The sequence below is a fragment of the Sturnus vulgaris genome, chromosome 23 (assembly GCF_052056855.1).
Source record: "Sturnus vulgaris isolate bStuVul1 chromosome 23, bStuVul1.hap1, whole genome shotgun sequence".
Taxonomy (NCBI): Eukaryota; Metazoa; Chordata; class Aves; order Passeriformes; family Sturnidae; genus Sturnus; species Sturnus vulgaris.
In genome coordinates, this window is record NC_142265.1 from 8,016,232 (window position 1) to 8,033,926 (window position 17,695).

The following is a 17,695-nucleotide window of genomic DNA, read 5'->3' on the forward strand; positions in this document are numbered from 1 at the left end:
TGCAACAAACAATACAGGCTGGCACCTGAGAGCTCCCAGCTCCTGCTTTCCCCCCTCCTCCACTATCCCCTGGGGAAAGTCTCCAGGGTGTGTTGCGATAACAGTGACAGCAGCTGGACCCAAAATCCCCACAAGAGCTGGAAAACTCCACCATAAGTCATGCAGAGAAAGCTCTCAATGCTGCTGTGGCTGTGTGACAGCTCAGCATCCACTCCTACAGAAGACCACGCTTTAACAATCTGGTTTTCCACTTGAGCAGCACCCTGTGGGACAGATGGGAACAGCACTGGAACAGGAGCTCATCTCACCGTGTGGTTGTCCTGTGTGCTCCTGACGTACACGTGGTACCGGGCCATTTCCTTCTGGAATTCGCTGTACTCCAGGGTGATGTTCCCGGGGTGGAGGAGCAGCTGCAGCCGCACCTGGATGGAGTTGCCCACCACGGAGAGGCTCTGACCCACCAGGAACAGGCCGGCTGCAAGCAAACCAGTGCCAACAGCAGGTCAGGGCTGATTCCTGCTCACAGCTCAGCCTCTGCAGCACCAGACTGAGCTGTGACTGTCCCACCCATCCTCAGCTTGTCCCATCTCCCTGTGCAGCCTCCAGGAAGGTATGGAGGGAAATTCTCCCTGCTCTCATTCATCCCACAGTTCTTTCCAAGCAGTTTGGCACCCTGACTCCACCAGCTCCAGCACAGGGTGGAGGCAGACCCCAACCCACCTTCCTGTGGGGAGAAGACGCTGGTCCTTTGCCAGGGAGACGTGAGGTTCCCGGACACAGCCCTGACCTGGGCAATGTAGCGCCCCTCGGGGTCCAGGGTGTAGAGGGTGAGGTCACAGGAGAGCTCCGAGGTGTTCGTGCACTCTGGGATGGCTATCCAGGGCATTCCCAAGCCGTAGCTGAGGGGAGAAGCACCAGGGGTGAGCAGAGAGCTGGAATCAGGCAGGGCAGGACCCCTGTGCTGCCCCTGGTGTTACTCACACTATCAGCTCCACGTCGTAGCTAGCGTTGCTGGGGCAGCCGTGCCCCGGCTCCCACCTCAGCAGGTGCCCTGCCAGCTCTGCAGTGAAGTTCACACGCCGGGGGCTCGCCAGCCCTTCACCTGTGGGGCACAGGTGAGCTCAGGTGGGGCAGCACAGCCCTGTCCTTCCAGCCCCACAGGAGCCTGAGCACGGCCTCCTGCAGCATCACCCCGGCATGGGTGACGTAACAGCACTGACCACACGAAACCTGCAAGCCTTTGCCCAGATTTCTGTTCCCAACTTCCAGGATTTGCTCAGCCCCCTCTTCTCCTTCCTCTTTCTTTGGGGACAGCCCAGCTGGGGAGTCTCAGTTCTTTTCTGCCCCAAGAACGGAGCTGTATTTGCATCCCCCATCCCCTGCTGTTTGCCACCAGCTTTGTTTGGACTCAGCTTTCCTGTTTTGCTCATCTGCCTGGGTGAAACCAGACGTTTTCACGCCTCCTGCCTGATCTCCGTGTTGTGATCTGGCAGAAAAGCCCCCCTGATAACATCTGCCACCTTTCCCTCGCAGGTTTCCCCGGCAGCTGCTGCCTGTTGGCAAACACGCAGCCCAGCACTGTGTCCCCAGTGACCGTGTCCCCTCGTGGTCACACCAGTGGGGACAAGCCAGGCTGGTGCCCCTCGCTGAGCCTTTGGGCTCCCAACCAGCAGTGAAAGGCAAGCGGTGAGCTGAGAGCCCTGCTCCAAAACGCTGATCTGAGCACCCAGCAAAGGCATCCAGGCTGCGGCTCCAACCTGATCCCCCATCCCCAGGAACCCACCCGGAGCCACTCCCAGCCAGCAGGGAGATGAAAACCAGCACAGGACACTCACCGTGAGCCAGGCAGGCGAGCAGCAGTGCCAGGCACAGCGCCAGGACGGTGGCACAGGGGACCATGGCCACTCAGCATCCTCCGTGGCAGCAGGGCGAGCGCGGGGCCGGGCTGTGCCCCAGCGGGAGCTCTGCGCTCGTTTTTCCCCCAGGGGCTGGCTCAGTGACGTCTTGGAGGCGTTCAAACAGCGCCAGGAAAGTCACCGAGCAGCGACTTCCACTTCTCTTCGCTGTCCACCCACTCACCCCCAGCCGAAGCCTCAGCCTGGGCCGGGCTTTTCCGACAGAGCTTGAAAGGAAGAATTCTGAGGGCTTTTCTGAGCAAAGCAGGGCCGTGCTGAGAAAGGCAAGAACCAGTAAGTGATGTCTCTGCCTTCGCTGCTTTGTTGTGAAATGAGACATTAAAAGCGCGGCGCAGGTGAGCACCCATGGTAACCTTTGCCCAGGTCACAGGGGTTTTCCTGAGCACAGCACCGTGCCAGCAGCTGAATCCAGGTTCTAACAGCCCTGGAGCCCCAGGACCGGGTTCTGGCTTTCCCTTCCTTTGGGCTCAGCCTCCTGCAACTCTCCCTTCTCCATTTCTGGGGCTGAGTGACAGCCTGTGTCCTGCAAACACCCTCACACAGTGGTGACATTGGAAATCCAGGGACTGACACTGTCCCCTGCGCTCTGGTAGCCCCCACGTGTGTCTGTGAGCTCATGGCTGTGGGGTCTGGCCCCACAGTGCTGTGCTGCCTTGTCTGGTGATGCTGGGACCTGAATCTCCACCCAGCAGACTGTGGGAGTGCTCTGCTTTGCCTCAGAGCTTGCTTGAGGGCTTTCCTGGGGCTCTCATGTGATGGAGAGTGATTTTCCTCAAAAAGAGGAATTTCCCACGGGGGAATTAGTGGAAAAGACACAGATAAAAAGAGCAAGAGAAACCAAAAGTGCTGTGCAGAGACTCAGAGGACATCATGGTGGGCACAAACATGCAGGCTCCTCTTTGAAGAACCATCTTAAAGGCCTGAAGTGGGAGATTTCTCCTGTTTTCCCTGACTTATCCTTCCTGATGAAGGCCAAGGGCTTCCACAAACTTGCAGCTTGGCCAGAGCAGCAGCAGCAGATCCCCTCCCTGCCCTGGGTTTATTCCCATCCAGGACACACCAGCTGATGTCCTGCCACTCTGCTCTTGGCCCTTGATTCATATCTGGTATCCACTGAGCTGAGGAGTCCTGAGATGAAGCACAGCCAGTCCCACACAAAGCCACAAATTGTGTTTTGTGTCAGGTAATGACAATGAAAAGCAGCGGGACCAAAAACCTGGAAAGTGGGAGTTCTGTGGAAAAGCCACCGTGGGGCTGTTGCTGTGGGTGAGGCAGTTCTGAGCCTTGGGAGAAGTGGTTGACAATTTAGAGGAAAACGAAAACTGCTGAGGAGGAACGAGAGTTCTGCAGAATGCTTGGACGGTGCAGGAACCTGAGCTCTGCAGGGAGAGCACTGCCAGGAGCCACAGGAGAGGGGACAGTGTGAGCTGGGGCTGATGTGGCTGACCCTGAAATGCCTCCCTGTGGGCACACCGTAGAGAAACCCAGCCCAGGAGCACCTGGCTCTGTGCATTTCCCTCCCTGCTGTCCCTCGGGAAGCTTTCTCAGGGTGGCAGCAGGGTCAGGCAGGTGATTTGCACCCAGCAGGGCAGGGATGAGGCCGCAGGGCTGGTTCTGCACAGCCCTGCCGCAGGATAGAGCACAGCACAGTGATCCTCATCCCCATTCCCTCGTGCCTGGAGGTCGGAGCAGGTCTCCTGGGCTGGTGGAGCCGGCTCTGGCTGTGTGTTTGAGCTCCTCTTTAATGGCTGGGAGGGCAGGAGGGTGCAGGGAGGCCTCACAGCTGTGTTAGCAGTGGGGAAGGTGAGAATTTCACCCGGGAGCTGTGTGCATGCTGACATTTACCATCAGGCTGCTGGGGTCAAGCCACACACCCTGTACTCTGGGACTTGCTCTCTGTAGGTGGCTTTGCAGCAAGCAATGAACAATTCCTGGAGCTGTTTTCTGAGAATCCCTTTCTGAAGTGGACCCAGCAGCTTCAGAGGGCACGGCTGGCTCAGGGCAGCCTGGGGGTGCAGCTCAGTGCTTGGCCACCCCTGGCACTCAGCAGGCACAGCCTGCCGAGGCACAAAAACAAACAAAAATCCCCAGAAACCACTCCTGCCTGTGAAAACTACAGAGGAGTGTGCTGTGGAGTGAGGGCTGGCTCAGAACCCCTCTGTGAGCTGGGATCCTGAGAGCAGGAGGGGTCAGAGGGATCCTCAGAGCAGGAGGGGTCAGAGGGGTCCAGCCCAAGCTTTCCAGCCCCAAAAGGAAGGGGCTTTGCAGCAGGGCTTCTCCAAGCTTGGATGTCCCTGCTTGTCTCCTGCCCCTCTGAGCAGGTGTGTGTGGAGCTGGATGGATGAGGGAGAAACGTGTGGCACTGAGGGCCGTGGGCCTGGCTATCAGAAAGCACAGGATGCAGCTAGGCTTTTCTCCTTTAATCCGGGTATTTTCACCTGTTTCTACCTGAGTTCTTGGCTATGCAGAGCATCCCCCAGGTTGTGCCTGGGGACGGGCACAGGGGAGGCAGGAGGCTGCTGCTGGTGCCTGGATGAAGCATCACTCCATTAGCAAAGGAATAAAAAGGCCTCTAGAGAAACTGGAAGCAAACAGCATTTCATTTCCTTTGGAACTGGGAATTCTTGACTTCTGGGTCACACCAGCGAGGTTCTCCTGGGGCTGGGCATGGCTGTGCATCCTCTTTGTGCTTGGCTGGGCAGGAGAGCTGTGGGTGAGTGAGTGGGGGGCACAGAGGCGAGGAAGGGGGGGCTTGGATGGGCAGGCAGCTAGGAGAGCAGCAGGGAAAACAGGATGCTGCTGTTCCCTGCGGCCAGGTCTCCCAGCTCCCGGATTCCCGGGGCTCCTCAGGCACTGCCCCGCATCCCTGGGCCGGCACAGGGCAGGTGTTTGCGCAGGCTGTGCCTGCAGCAGTTGGGAAACCGGCGGCGCTGGAGCCGGGCAGGTCCGACAGGTTTGCTCCTGGCGCTGGCACTGACGTACGAGCCCGCTCGCCAAACAGCTCCTGCCCCGGCCCCGCAGAGCTGGCTCTGCTCGGCACCGCGCTGCTGGCATGGCCGTGCCGCAGCTCTGAGCCCAGCCCAGCCCCGATCCCGGCCCATGGACGGCAAAACCTCCCCGGTAAGTGCGGGCGGCTCCTGGCTCGGTGGATCCGCTCCCCTGGGGATTTGGTGGAGGGACCGGTGTCTCCCTCCTGCTCTCCGGGCTGTTCCTTCCCAGCAGCCGGAGGGAGAAGGAGCCGGGGGAGCCGCCTGAGGAGCTGCTGCCTCCGGCACCCCTCGGCACAGGGAGGGAGGGCAGCCAGCAGCATCCCTGGTGCCTGCCCTGTGCTGGCAGAGGTTCTCGGGTACTTTGCCACACTAGAGCTGTGAACTGGGGGGACCAGCTGATGCTGTCAGAGGGATCTGGTGCCACTCGGCACTTCCTGAGTCCCCCAGCACTTTCCAGCAACGCTGTGCTGGTGAGCACAGCCCTGCTGCTCCCCAGGCAGCTTTCCCTGCGTCCTTTTTTGGCTGGGCTGACTGCGACCTGGGATGTGGGGCTTTGCTGAGCATCCTGTCATGAGGAAAACATCCATCCCAGCTGGGCACCGGGCGAGGCAGCGAGTAATTACCGCGCCGAGCAGCGCCGGCTGCGCCAGCGACATCCGGAACAAAGGCGGCGGTGGCGGCGTGGATGGGGCTCCAGGGAGGCAGAGCCAGCTCTGACACCGTCCTCTTCCTGCCCCTTGGCGTGGCAGTGCCAGCCGGGAGCGGACACACACTGGGCTCATGCTGGATGTTGGCTGGCTCTGAGGAGAGGCAGAGTGGTCCCAGCTCTGGGTGATCCCAAAGCAGGGTGGCATCACTGCATCCTGGTGATAGTGGGGCAGGAACTGGGATGGCCACAGGCAGAGACAATTGCCCAATACTGGACAACCCCACTGAGCCACCTTGGAATTGTCACTTGGGTTAAATGGGCCATCAGGAGTGCCAGGAGCCACCCTTGGCAGCAGCGTCTCTTTGTCTTTCCAGGCCTCTGTTTGCCCATCTGAGGAGCGAGGTGAGCAGTGCTTACCCAGCCCTGGACCATTTTGGGGTCTGTGCCCACAGGGTGCTCACACTGGCACAGGATGGCCTGTCCCTGGCCACATCGGGCTGGCTCAATTCTCTGTCACCTTCACTTGCAAGTGACGCTGGCTGGCTTTGGGATTTCACTTTGCTGTGTGTATCAGGGTCTTGGCTCTGTCCTCTCGCCCTGTTCTGGTGCTGGAGTCTGTCCCCTCCCAGGTAGGTCCCACTCAGCAGTGGCACTTGAGCAGGATGTTGTCACCCAGAGGCACCAGGGGCTCTCCCAGGCCGGGAACGTCTTTGTCCCTGGCGAGGACAATGTCTCCATTGTGTGCTGGCTGAGCTGCTCTGCACAGACAATCGGTGCTTCACAACCAGGTGAAGGAGTTCCCAGCCTGGACACGGGGCTGTGAGCAGCTGAAGCCACGCTGAGGGGAGGGGCTGAGCTCAGCTGGGGAGGAGGATTTGAAGCAGCTTATTTAAGCCAGGCTGCCTCCCTCTCTCCCCTTTTGATGCTGTGGAATTTTGGGAGTTCCTGTGTCCTTCTGCTCCTCCAAGACGCGGCTGGGCTCTGGGTCTGGTTGCAACACCCAGGTGTTCCCTGGCTTCCTCTTTCCCTCCCACTCCGAAACTGCAGGTGCCTGCTGGCTGGTTTCCCTGGATGCTGAGCCTCCAGCCCAGCCTGGCTTACCTTTCCCCTGCTGATTGTCCTCTGCTGCCGTGGGTTTGGGGGCCTTCCCTCCACATCAGGGTGTGGAGCTACAGTCACAACCCACAGTGTAAAGGGGACGGGCACCTCAGTGCTGCTGTCCTTGGTTTGGGAGCTCCAGGGAATGAGGAGGTGTTTGCACTCCTGACAGGTTCAGCAAAGGATTCGTGTTGCAGACAGGCAGTGTCCACTGTCTGCGAGGTGAGCAAAGCCAGCCAGGAACCCCTGAGTGTCCCCAGTGTCCCTCCTGGATGTCCTGGATGAAAGCAAGCCATGTGTGCCCCAGCCAGGCGCTGGCAGTGCCCCCTCCCCACAGCTGCCCCTGGCAGGGATCACTCTGGTGGCTGCTGGAGCATTTGCAGAGAGGCTGTCGGGGAAAGGACTCAAACCACAGCAGTGCCTGTGATCCAGGCTCAGCTCTGCCTCTGACTTTTACTCAAAAGCCAGCAAAGGATGAGTAAAGGTTTTGTGGGCAGGAGCTGTCGCTTGCTCACCGGGGTCACACGCTCTCCTCAACAAAAACATCTCTGCAAAAACCACAACTGTTCTCTGTGCTGCTGCACTGCTCATGGCAAGAGCTCTGTTACCTTCTCTGGCAGAGAAATTGTTTAGACTTTAGACTTTAAAGGAAATAAGTAGCTGAAAGTTTACCTGAGTGTAAGGCATGTGCTTCCTGCTGAGGAGCGCTCAGAACAGTCTGACCTATGGCAGGTTTCGGTATTAATTTGATTTATTTGCACACTGGAGGTGGGAGTGCTGTGGCATCCAGCATTGCTGGCTCCCTGGGGAAGTTGGGCTGTGTTTTCCGTGTGTGATGGAGAGCTTTGTCCTCTGGAGGATTGAGACTCTGCTGGTCTGATAAGCAAAGGGTTATGGCTGCTGCAGGGTGAGATGTGACACATCAGATGTCTGGAGATAGCACACAAATGCCAGGGGAAAAGGGTATTTACAAAAACATCATTTCTACATAAGCAGGAGAAATTCTTTTCCCAGGAAGGGTCCCTGGCATCCCCACATTGCTTTGCTCAGGACGTGCCACAGCTCTGGCTGTCACCCACAGCGGGCACTGAGGGTACCCGGGGATGCCCCACGATGTGGGTGCGTGAGAACTGAAATCCCATCAGTGATCAGACTCATTAGGGGAGGGCTCATTAGGGGAGGGCTCTGCAGGGCACCCTCCAGCCCTCCCAGCCTCGAGGAGAAAACTGAGGAGCTCTCCTGGGCTCCCTGGAGAAGGCAGGGCTGGGAAATCCGGGTGTAGGGAAACCTGGAGCAGATCCAGGCTTGTTCCTGCTGTGTGCCGGGGAAGGGGCGAGAGTGGGGCTGATGCAGTGGAACAGAAAATGCCTCTGCTCTGGAAAGTGCCTCTCTCCGCTCCTCCCCGCGCACAGGAGCCACACGGGTGGCCACACAAGGCCGGGGGACATTAGCGGTGCCCGCGCCAAGGGCCCGCGGGGGTGGCAGGTTTGTGCCGGGGGGTGGCCCCGGCCAGGGCGAGTGGCCCGGCCGCTCCCGCAGCCCGGGGTGCTGTGACCGCCGGCTCGGAGGGGATGAGCTCGGCAGGCACAGCCCGGGCAGGGCAGGTGTGTCCCCGGTGCGCTGAGCTGGGCTCGGAGCCGCGCGGGACGCGTGGCCACGCCGGGGCCGTGACTCACGGATAATGCCCAGGAAGTTACACAGAGCATCGCCACGGAGGGCACAGCCGCACGCACAAAGCACGAGCCCCAGCAGCCTCACGACCCGCTCATTAGGGCTCCTGCTTCCCGGCAGGAAACACGAGGGGAGACAAAACCCCGCTGGAAGGGCGAGGGGGGCTCCCAGCTGTGCCCGTGTCCCCGTCCTGCCCTTGCCCTTTCCAGAGCTGTGCTCCAGCCCGAGCTCTCCTCGCTGGCTTCGCAGGGAAAGGAATGATTTCTGGTCGTGGAGAAAAGTGCAGGGAAAAATCAGAGAGAGGCTCCAGGGGGGATGTGTTAGAGCCCATCTCTGGGTGGTGAGTGGTCCCTGCAGGGTGGTGGCTCCACTTCTCCCCGGTTTCCACATCAGAAGTGCTGTTCCAGAATCCCAGAATGGTCTGGATGGAAAAGGACTGAAAGCTCACCCAGTTCCAGCCCCTTTCCATGGACAGAGACACTTTCCACCTGAGCAGGCTGCTCCAAGCCCCATCCATCCTACAAAAGGTAGAAGAAGCATCATTTATTTTGGGACTTGTTCGCAGACCCTCTCTGGAGGAAAACGAGAGACTCAGACTCCTTCTGACCAAGGGAGCATTTGGAAGAGTGCATTTTGAGGAAAGGAAACAAATACATATTCTTTTGTGAATTCATGGATCAGGAGTGACACAACTGCAGAGCAGCATTCCAGGGTGCAAGACGTTTCAGGGCTTGGAAAACACTGATTATTAAGTATTACTAAATGACAGCTGGAAATTGCACTGTATTTTTCAAATGGCTAATTAAGGATAGATGCATAAATTGGGGCACTGGCCCCGTGGAACTGGGCCACGGCTTGGCTGTCACGATGCCAAATACCCGGCTGATTGCTGGGCTCACAGTGATGACTTTGGGAAGTTCAGCTGCCTGAAGGGGACAAGCCCGGTGACAATGAGGTTTTTGGCCATCCCGGGCGGGATATGGGTCAGATTGTGGCACAGAGGCACTGGGGTGCTGACTCTCCATGAGGTTCATGGTTCTGTGAGGAACAGGCTCGTTGTGGTGCCAGGGGGGCTCAGCTCCGTCTCGGTGTTGCTTTCACCTTCCCAGCTGGCAGGGTGGCAGCTGGGGGACTCTGGTGGGCAGCAGACACTGCTGGTGACAGTCCCCTCTGCCCACAGACCACTGCCTCGCCCAGCAGTGTCACCCCCAGCCTGCTCCATGTCTCCAAGGCCAGCAGCATCTTCGGTGCCCGATCCCCGCAGCCTCGAGAGAACGTCCTGGGCATCAGCTTCAAACCCTACAGCCCCGAGTGCGGCCCCGCCCCGAGCCCCTGCTCAGCCTGTGACAGCACACGTAAGGATGGGGTGATCCATGGCCCCGGTGCCTCTCAGCATGGGGAGGGATGGAGGGAGGCAGGGATGTACAGAGAGCCACGGGCTGGTGTTTCCTGGGGTGTGAGGGGTGGGGGGGGCACTGTGAGAGGACAGTGAGCACAGGGCACGTTGGGGTGTGCATGGCCCTGCTCTCCCACAGCCCACAGGTGGGCAGCAGGGTTTGGGTGCCCCGAGGAGGCAGCTGCCCCCTGACCCTGCCTCTGCCCTGCTGCCAGGATCCTCCATGTTCAGAGCTCCCTGCATGAGCCAGCGGCGGCTTGCGCTCATCTTCTGCGTCTCCGTCCTCATCGTGCTGCTCATCGCCCTCATCCTGCTGTGTGAGTGGGGTCCCAGCCCGGGGAGGCTCCAGGCTTCTGGAGGGGAGTGGGGAAGTGCCAGAGGGAAGCTCCTGGCCCAGAGACAAGGATGTGCTCTTCCCATTCCCTGAGTGTTCCTGACCTCTGGTGGAGAGACAGGAACTGGGGAGAGGAGAAAAGGAGATCTGCTGCCTGGGCTGGTGGCAGTATTTGTGGGGTTGGGGCTGCAGCGTGCTTTCCTTCTGCTGGGCTTACTCTGGTGGGCAGTAGGGTCCACAGTGCCCTCCCCAAGACAAGTCATGGTCCGTAGGCAGAACAGACACTGGGGAATCCTTTTAATCCAGTGGTCTTGAAGCACTCGCAGGCTGAATGCATTTCCTATGGGTGAAGGGAGAGGGGCTTGCAGCACTGGGCAGCACAGGGGGGTGCTCAGGGTGGCCAGCCCAGTGGCCAGCAGCTCCTCAATCTTGGCTCAAACACGCCTCACCCTCACACCCGGTGACTGGGAATGCTCCTGTGGCTGGCACACCTCCAGATGCCCACCCAGGTGGGTCACAGCCCTTCACCCACGGCCAGGCCTGGCCTCAGCGAGGTGTTCTCCTGCTTGCAGTCATGTTCTGGCGGTCACAGACGGGCATTGTGTACAAGGAGCCAGCAGAGATCTGCAAGGACAGGCCCGTGCGCTGCGACGGCGTCGTCGACTGCTCGCAAAGGAGCGACGAGCTGGGCTGTGGTGAGGCACCCAGAGCTGGGATAGTGGGAACGAGGGGAGCCCCGGGAGCCCCCCTGACCCTCCTGTCCATCCCACAGTGCGCTTCTCATCCGAGGAGTCCCTGCTCCACGTCTACTCCAGCACTGAGAGCCAGTGGCTGCCGGTGTGCAGCAGTGACTGGGACGAGTCCCTCTCCAGGAAAACCTGCCGGCAGCTGGGATTTCAGAAGTAATTCCTGGAGGATGGGTTGTTCTGCTCAGGTGCTGGGGCCCTGCTAGACCCCTGTCCTGACTGAGAGCAGGGTTTGCTGTGCTGTTTCCCCCAGTGTTGTGTTTTCCTGCTGGAAGGTGGCATGTCCAGCGCTGCTCTGGGCATAATGCAGGGGCCAAGTGGTCAATGCTGGGTGGGGGGGACCCTCACTGCCTGTCCTCACTGCCTGTCCTCTCCCCTCTCAGTGCATCACAGACCGAGTACATCCCCCTGCGTGTCTCTGGCAAGAGCCTCACAGTGACTGAAGAGCGAGAGACCATCCAGCAGAGCCTCAACAGGTACCAGGGTCACCTCCTAACCGAGCCCTGACCTTAACTAACCCTGCCTGGTGCCACAGGAATGGGGCTGAGGCTGGGCCTCCCTCCTCTCTCCTGCAGCTCCCAGTGTCTCACAGGAAAGTACGTCTCCCTGCGATGCACAAGTAAGGATCTGGATGGGGCACAGCTGAGGGTGGGTCCCTTTCCCCAGGCCTGGGACCACTTTCCCCCTGCTCAGCACAAGGCTGGGCAAATGGGATGTCTTCCAGAGAATTTTCTGGGTGATAGAAAACTACCAACATCGCATTCCCTGCAATAAGTGTGGTCCCTGTGGGCGATGGGGGTGTGGTGTGTGTGTCCCTCCACTCTCCCCTTCCCCCTGAGCCTTACTCCCAGCCCTGCTCTCCCCTCCAGCCTGTGGGCAGAGGATTTCTGGCAGGATCATCGGTGGGAAGGAGACGTCTGTGAACAAATGGCCGTGGCAGGTCAGCGTGCAGTACGGGACCATCCACATCTGCGGTGGCACCATCATCGACGCTCAGTGGGTGCTCACCGCTGCCCACTGCTTCTTCATGTGAGTGCTGCTCCCCACCCGGGCACCCAGCCTAGCCTCACAGCCCCGATCTCACCCCCTCCTGCCCCCTCTCACCCTGCCAGGAACAGCGTGAAGATCCTGGATGACTGGAAGGTGTACGGAGGGGTGTCGGACCTGAAGCAGACCATGGAGGGCGTCCCCGTGTCCCAGGTCATCATCAACTCCAACTACAGCGACGACCACGACGACTACGACATCGCCCTCATGAAGCTCTCCAGGCCACTGACACTCTCAGGTGAGGTGTCCCGGCTTACCTGGGCTTGGCTGGGTGGTGTTTGGGGGACAGGGAGATGGGAGAGGCCACCCGGCTCCCCTGGGAACCATGGGGCGTGGGGCTGCTGCCAGCTGCAGCATCCAACTCTGCTGTGGCCACCTTGCTTGTCCCATGGCTAGGAAGGTTCTGGCAGCCGCAGCCGTGGGCTCAGCTGTGCCACCAGTCCCACATGGGGAGGGGGAGCAGTGGGTTACCAGAGAGGGGAGACTTTCCTGCGCCCTTCGCTCCTCCCTGGCTGCGGGGCTGTGAGGAGTTCCCTCCCATTGACTCGTCCCTCGCTCCTCTCCCTGCTCCCATCGCTCTCCTCCAGCCCAGGTGCGCCCCGCCTGCCTGCCCATGTACGGCCAGCGATTCCAGACCGGCAGGTCCTGCTTCATCACCGGCTTCGGGAAAACCAGGGAGAATGAAGGTGAGGGAGGAGCGCGGCTCCCCGCAGGCAGCTCCTGACCACGGGCACGGCCCCGCTGTGACCCTCGAGGGCTTTCCCGCACGGATAACTCTGGGGATTGCCCTCCCAGCAGAAATGAGACCTGTGAGAAACAGGCGCTTCCTCCCTCGCTGCGGAGGGGGCGGTGCGGGATGGCGAGGCCCCACAGCTCCTCCTGCCTTGCAGATAACACGTCCCCGAAGCTGCGGGAGGCCGAGGTGAAGCTGATCGACTACAAGATCTGTAACAGCGACAAGGTGTACGAGGGCTACCTGACCCCCCGCATGATGTGCGCCGGCTACCTGCAGGGAGGGAAGGACGCCTGTCAGGTGAGTTAGGGGCAGCCCAGGGGAGAGCTGCCCCATTTTGGGTATCTATCCCGTCTCTCCTCCTCACTGCTCTGCCCCTCTGAGCCAGGGTGACAGCGGAGGGCCCCTGGTCTGCGAGGACGATGGCCGCTGGTATGTGGCCGGGGTGACGAGCTGGGGGACAGGATGTGGCCAGAAGTACAAGCCCGGAGTGTACACACGTGTGACAAAGCTCCTCAGCTGGATATACAGCAAAATGGAGGTGAGCTGGCAGGGCTGTGCCTGGCCAGGGTGGCCCTGCAGAGGGGCTGCACCCCCAGCCCAGCCCCTGGCACCTCACCCTGCTCTCCTCTCCTCTCTGTCCCTTGCAGAGCGAGAACGACTAAGGGCTCTAAGGGATGGACACTTGCCTGGGCTGTGCCTCTCTGGCCAGCACGGGCCACTGCCCCAGGCTGCTGCCAGGGCACGATGCCACCAGCCAACCCCTCACCTCTCTCTGGACTGTGCGTGCAGCCAGGGACTTGTGGCTGCCCCCGAACTCTGAGAACAGAACCTGCAAAGTGACCCTGCCCTCGCCTGGTGCCGGGGGTGACACGGTGGTGGCTGGGCACAGCACCCAGCCAGGCCCGGGGGGACACAGCCCATGCCAGCAGCTGGCCGTGCTGGCTGGGGGACACCTCCTTGCCCCGTGTTTGTGGCTCTCCTCCTGTAAATAGACGTGTCTGGCCAGCATGTGTGAGTGCTTGCTGGCCTGGCACACTCAGCGGGCGAGGGGCTGCCAGCAGTGCCCATGGAGAGGGAACTCTCTCCTCTTGCCAGGTCACAGCTGTGCCACCTTAGGGTGCAGGGTGTGGCAGCCGTGCCCACAGTGCCCACACCTCCGGGGTCACACTGGTGGCTCTGGGGCAAAGGGGAGCCCCGAGGTGTGGATATTCCACCCCCTGGGAGGGGCGGCCGCTGCTCCCGTGTTTGTGGAGGGATTTCAGAAGTTCCTTTTACAAGATGTCCCTCCCTGTGAGGGAAATGCCTCTTTGTTTATTTTTCCATGCTGTGGCTCCGGTCTGAGCCAGAGCTCCCTCCCAGGAGTGCAGCTGCTCTCAGTCTGCTCCGGGGAGGGTTTGGGGCACCCTGGGGTGGCTGTGGGAGATGTGACAGAAGCCAGCGGCAGCCAAAGGCCACGCTGGAGTGTGGCTCAGAGCAATCACCCTCATGGGCAGTGCCCAGTGAGAGCAGCCCTGGATCTCCCTGCTGTGAGCTCTGCAGTGCCCGAGTGCTGCCTCCTGCCTGCAGGGATGGCACAGCCAGCCTGTCCCCACTGCCCACGCCCCAGCAGGGACACATTTCCCTCGGGAAAAAAAGCACCTGTGTCTCCTGGTGGATGCTGGGGAGCACAAGGGTGCTCCCAGGGTGAGCATTCCTGCTGCCCTCCCCAGCCCTGTGGTCAGCTGCAGGGGGGTCCTGTGGAGCCTGGCCACCCTGCACTCTTCTAATAAATGTTTTGGTAGTGCCCCATGTGGAGATGGCTCTTTGGGATGGGCTGGGAAGGAAGCAGGGATGTGCCAAGGATCCCTGAGGAGCGGGCACGTGGGACTTGTGATGGAGTGGCCCTTCCTGCCTGTCACCCTCTGGGTTACTGCTCATAGCTGGGAGAAAAGGGAGATTTTTCGGCTGCTCAGGTCTTGGGAACATCCCCTGTGTTCCCAGCACTGACCACTTCCCCTGGAGAAGGTTATGGGCAGCTGTGGTTTGTGTTGGGATTTCGGGCCAGCAGGTCTGGTCCGGTTCTGGGTGTGCAGAAAGCACCTGGCACTGGGGCTGCCACCTGCCCGCCGATGGGAAGGGCTGAGTGAATTCCTGGGTTTGCTTCACTTCTCCTGGATTTAGGGCAGTGCTGGGTGGCTGCCCTGGAGCTGAACTGAAACAAAGAGAGTCGGTGCCTTTTGGGAAGCACTAAGTCAGCCTGACCTCAAATCCCTCCTCAGAGCAGCAGCCCAGAAACCTCCCACGGATGCAGGAGCCGCCCGTGAAGAACAGAGTGTGCAGGGCCCAGGGGACCATTCCCACTTCCCAACCTTGGGCAGCCCTGCTGGATTCCAGGGAGGGGTGGGGGGGCTCTGTTCCCCACACACTGGGGCTGGACACGCTGCAGGGACTGCCCTGAGTGTGCAGGGCAGCACAATTTTCCATAAACAGAGCAGCTGATCTTGAGTTAGAGATGGGGCCCTGACTTCCCTGTGCTGTTTTGGTCTGGTTAAAGTGGGAATTCAGTGGGGCCTAAGTCACAGACCCAGCTTAGGTTTGTGCAGAGGCGATCTGGGGGTTTCTGTGGATAAGTCAGAGCAGAGCAGCAGCTCATAGTAGTTTATTACTGGAGAAACTGATTTTTTGAGAAGGAATAACCCAAAAATTGGAACCCCATAAGAGCTGATCTTGCTGGAGCTTCCTGGGACCAGTAATGGTAACATTTCAGCACGTGTGGGATCTTCTCCTTTGCTGTGGGTTTCTCCTCCTCAGGGGTTATTGCTCTTCTCAAAGTCTCTCACGACAGAGAAACGCTTTCAGCCCCTAATACAAATTTAATTTATTTCTTCTAAACCTGCCGTCCAGCAGCGTCTCCCCCCCAGGCCCACAGGTAGGTATGCTGTGTTTTCCCAAGGGATGAAGTTTTCTAAGCAGATTACGAGTGATTATTTCCCCGTGAAGCCTGGCCACGGCTGTCGTGCTGTTCCCAAACGCTGTGCAGATGAAGCACACGCCTTGGCCACTGCTTTGCCTCCACTCCTGGGGGAGCAGAGTCGTGGTGGGCACCAGCCCAGCCCCGAGGAGCTCCTGGGACAGCCCAGGCCATCACCTGTGTCTCTTGTAAAGCTCTTTGCTCAATGTCCTGCTCCAGAGCATCTTCCAAGACAGGGGGTGCTGAGCATCACCCCACATCTGGCTGGGCTGTTCCCAAATTCCTCTGTGCTCTGGAAATCATAGGCCAGCATCCCAAAGGGATATACGAATTACAAAAATAATTACAAAAATACAGCCTGGCAGGCACCACGTGAATTACCGCCCATTAGTGGTGGTTTTCCAAATCTCTCCTTTTATAGCTCTTTGTTCTGCTGTGTCAAAACAGATTTGTTTATAGGGTTTCAGCGATGATGTTTCTCTGCAAAAATGCTTTTCCTCTAGTAGGGGATTGGTTCCCTTCCATGGTGAGTAACATCATCACTTGGCATGGAGTTTCTGGGCTTCAGCTGGAGCTGTGCTTGACAGGGCAGTGCAGGAGCTTCAGCACAGCCACTGCTCCATCCCCGCTCCTGCAGGGATTTGGGGCACAGGGAATGACTTGGACCTGAGGGAAAATGATGGCATTGGGGTAAACACAGCTTTATGGCTGCACACAGCTTTTGTCGCTGCTCTGCTCTCCCTGATGGGGCCGCTGAACAGGCAAATTCCAAGCTTGGCTTTACAGGGAGAGACCTTAAAACTGGAGGGGAAAGCTCTGGAGAGCAAGTGGCTCCGTCCCTGCCCCAAGCCCACGAGGAGGAGACACCTGCTCCAGGGTAAGGGGACACGGGCTCAGATGAAATCATGCCCTGCTGGAGCTGCTGGCAATGCTCCTGTTCTCTCAGATAGCTGAGGAGACCAGCCCAGCCCCCTTGTTAGCATAAATCATCTCCTGCCTGGCCTCCACATTACTTTTGGTCCAGTTTCTCCAGAAGAGAAGCTGGAGCTCGGTGCAGCCTCTCCAGCAGCACAGCTCTGGGGAGCAGATGTTTACCATGAGCGACTGCTGGAGCTGCTTTTCCTCCTCCCTTTCCACATTCACACTGGGGTCTCTATTTTACCTGAATTTGTACAGGGAAAAAAAAATCCCTGGTGATTTTTTTTTTATTCTGCTCACTTTGGGCAGCTCCTTGGGAATTTGTAAATAATGAACCAAGGGAAGGAGAGCTCGGAGCACATCCAGCCACATCCAGCTGTGTCCTGGCTGCTGCTGCATGGGGCATCTGTGCTTAGGGCTGTGCAGAGCCCCACAGTGCTCACTGCAGCCCCCAGGGCATGGTCACACCTGAACGTTTTACTGTGTGCTGTGGATAATGACAGCCGAGAAGCAGATAAGGTCAGAGAAGCCCAAAACTTGATTATAATGGCTTGATCCCTGCCTCTCTCTCTGCAGGGTAACTGACAGCCTTATCCTGTTATCCTTATGCATTAGAGGGACTTGATGTTTTCCAGCTCCTCGGTGCTGGTCTGTATCTCTTGACCCTTTGAATAATTGCCTTGAAATGCCAGTGCTGGTTTATTTTCCTTTTATGTTTTACTGGAAGCGGGGAGAAGGCTGTGGAACGGTGCCGGCACTGCCTGATTTCCATCTCAGATGCGTTGGAGTTAACAGGGGATGAGCCAGCTCGGTGGTGACAGCATTGCTGAGGTGTTTTTCCAAGAAATGGCTCTCCAGGGCAGCAGCAGGAGCCAGGCAGAGATGTGCCAGTCTGGCCTGGGACAGAGTGGTGCCCATGGCTCCCAGCTACTGCCTGGCAGTGCCCCCAGCACCCTGTTGCCATCTGACATCCTGCACTGAACAAGGATCTCCCTGCCCATCTTGCTCCTCCCAGCATGCCTGGCTGTCTGATGGGAACGAACTGGGGCTTGCCACAAAGCTCTGTGACAAGGCTTCCAGAGCTTTTCACAGGGCTTTTTGTGCAGCTCTGCGTTTTGCCCCGGCTGCCTGAAGTGAACCCTGGTTCCTGACCTGCTCTGGGTAACTCCCAAGGATTGGTTTCCTGCAGCTGCCAAATGCTGCTGGATTCAGGGCAGGCATTGCAGGTACCAGGTCCTAATTTC

At 59.0% G+C, this 17,695-nt stretch overlaps 3 protein-coding genes across 7 annotated transcripts in view; 2 read left to right on the forward strand and 1 right to left on the reverse strand.

Moving 5' to 3' along the window:
• IL10RA (interleukin 10 receptor subunit alpha) overlaps positions 1-1,962 on the reverse strand; it is a 4,655-nt gene extending 2,693 nt beyond the window's left edge. The window contains exons 1-4 of the mRNA XM_014884631.2: positions 1,836-1,962; positions 982-1,102; positions 721-899; positions 309-475 (exon numbers count right to left, since the gene is read on the reverse strand). Coding sequence (XP_014740117.2) covers positions 309-475; positions 721-899; positions 982-1,102; positions 1,836-1,899 — 531 coding nt within the window. The 5' untranslated portion in view covers positions 1,900-1,962. The remainder of the gene's footprint in view (positions 1-308; positions 476-720; positions 900-981; positions 1,103-1,835) is intronic.
• SMIM35 (small integral membrane protein 35) overlaps positions 1-4,508 on the forward strand; it is a 16,213-nt gene extending 11,705 nt beyond the window's left edge. For all 5 annotated transcript variants that reach the window (XM_088177886.1, XM_088177890.1, XM_088177891.1 and 2 more), the window contains exon 9: positions 260-4,508. The gene's annotated coding sequence lies outside the window, so the exon portion shown is untranslated. The remainder of the gene's footprint in view (positions 1-259) is intronic.
• A 5,430-nt stretch (positions 4,509-9,938) lies between these two features.
• Positions 9,939-14,362, forward strand: TMPRSS13 (transmembrane serine protease 13). The gene is made up of 11 exons (XM_014884669.2): positions 9,939-10,037; positions 10,627-10,749; positions 10,827-10,956; positions 11,184-11,276; positions 11,376-11,419; positions 11,670-11,829; positions 11,913-12,085; positions 12,435-12,533; positions 12,738-12,880; positions 12,969-13,121; positions 13,231-14,362. The coding sequence occupies exons 1-11, from the start codon at positions 9,944-9,946 to the stop codon at positions 13,243-13,245; spliced, it is 1,227 nt and encodes a 408-aa protein (XP_014740155.2). The 5' UTR covers positions 9,939-9,943; the 3' UTR covers positions 13,246-14,362.
• Positions 14,363-17,695: the final 3,333 nt, after the last annotated feature.

What these genes read in the sequence shown, in the direction of transcription:
- TMPRSS13 (XM_014884669.2), top strand. Translation starts at nt 9,944, where the DNA reads ATGTTCAGAGCTCCCTGCATGAGCCAGCGGCGGCTTGCGCTCATCTTC. An exon ending in CATCGCCCTCATCCTGCTGT is followed by an intron (nt 10,038 to 10,626) that starts GTGAGTGGGGTC and finishes TCCTGCTTGCAG; the next exon opens with TCATGTTCTGGCGGTCACAG. An exon ending in CGTCTCCCTGCGATGCACAA is followed by an intron (nt 11,420 to 11,669) that starts GTAAGGATCTGG and finishes TCTCCCCTCCAG; the next exon opens with CCTGTGGGCAGAGGATTTCT.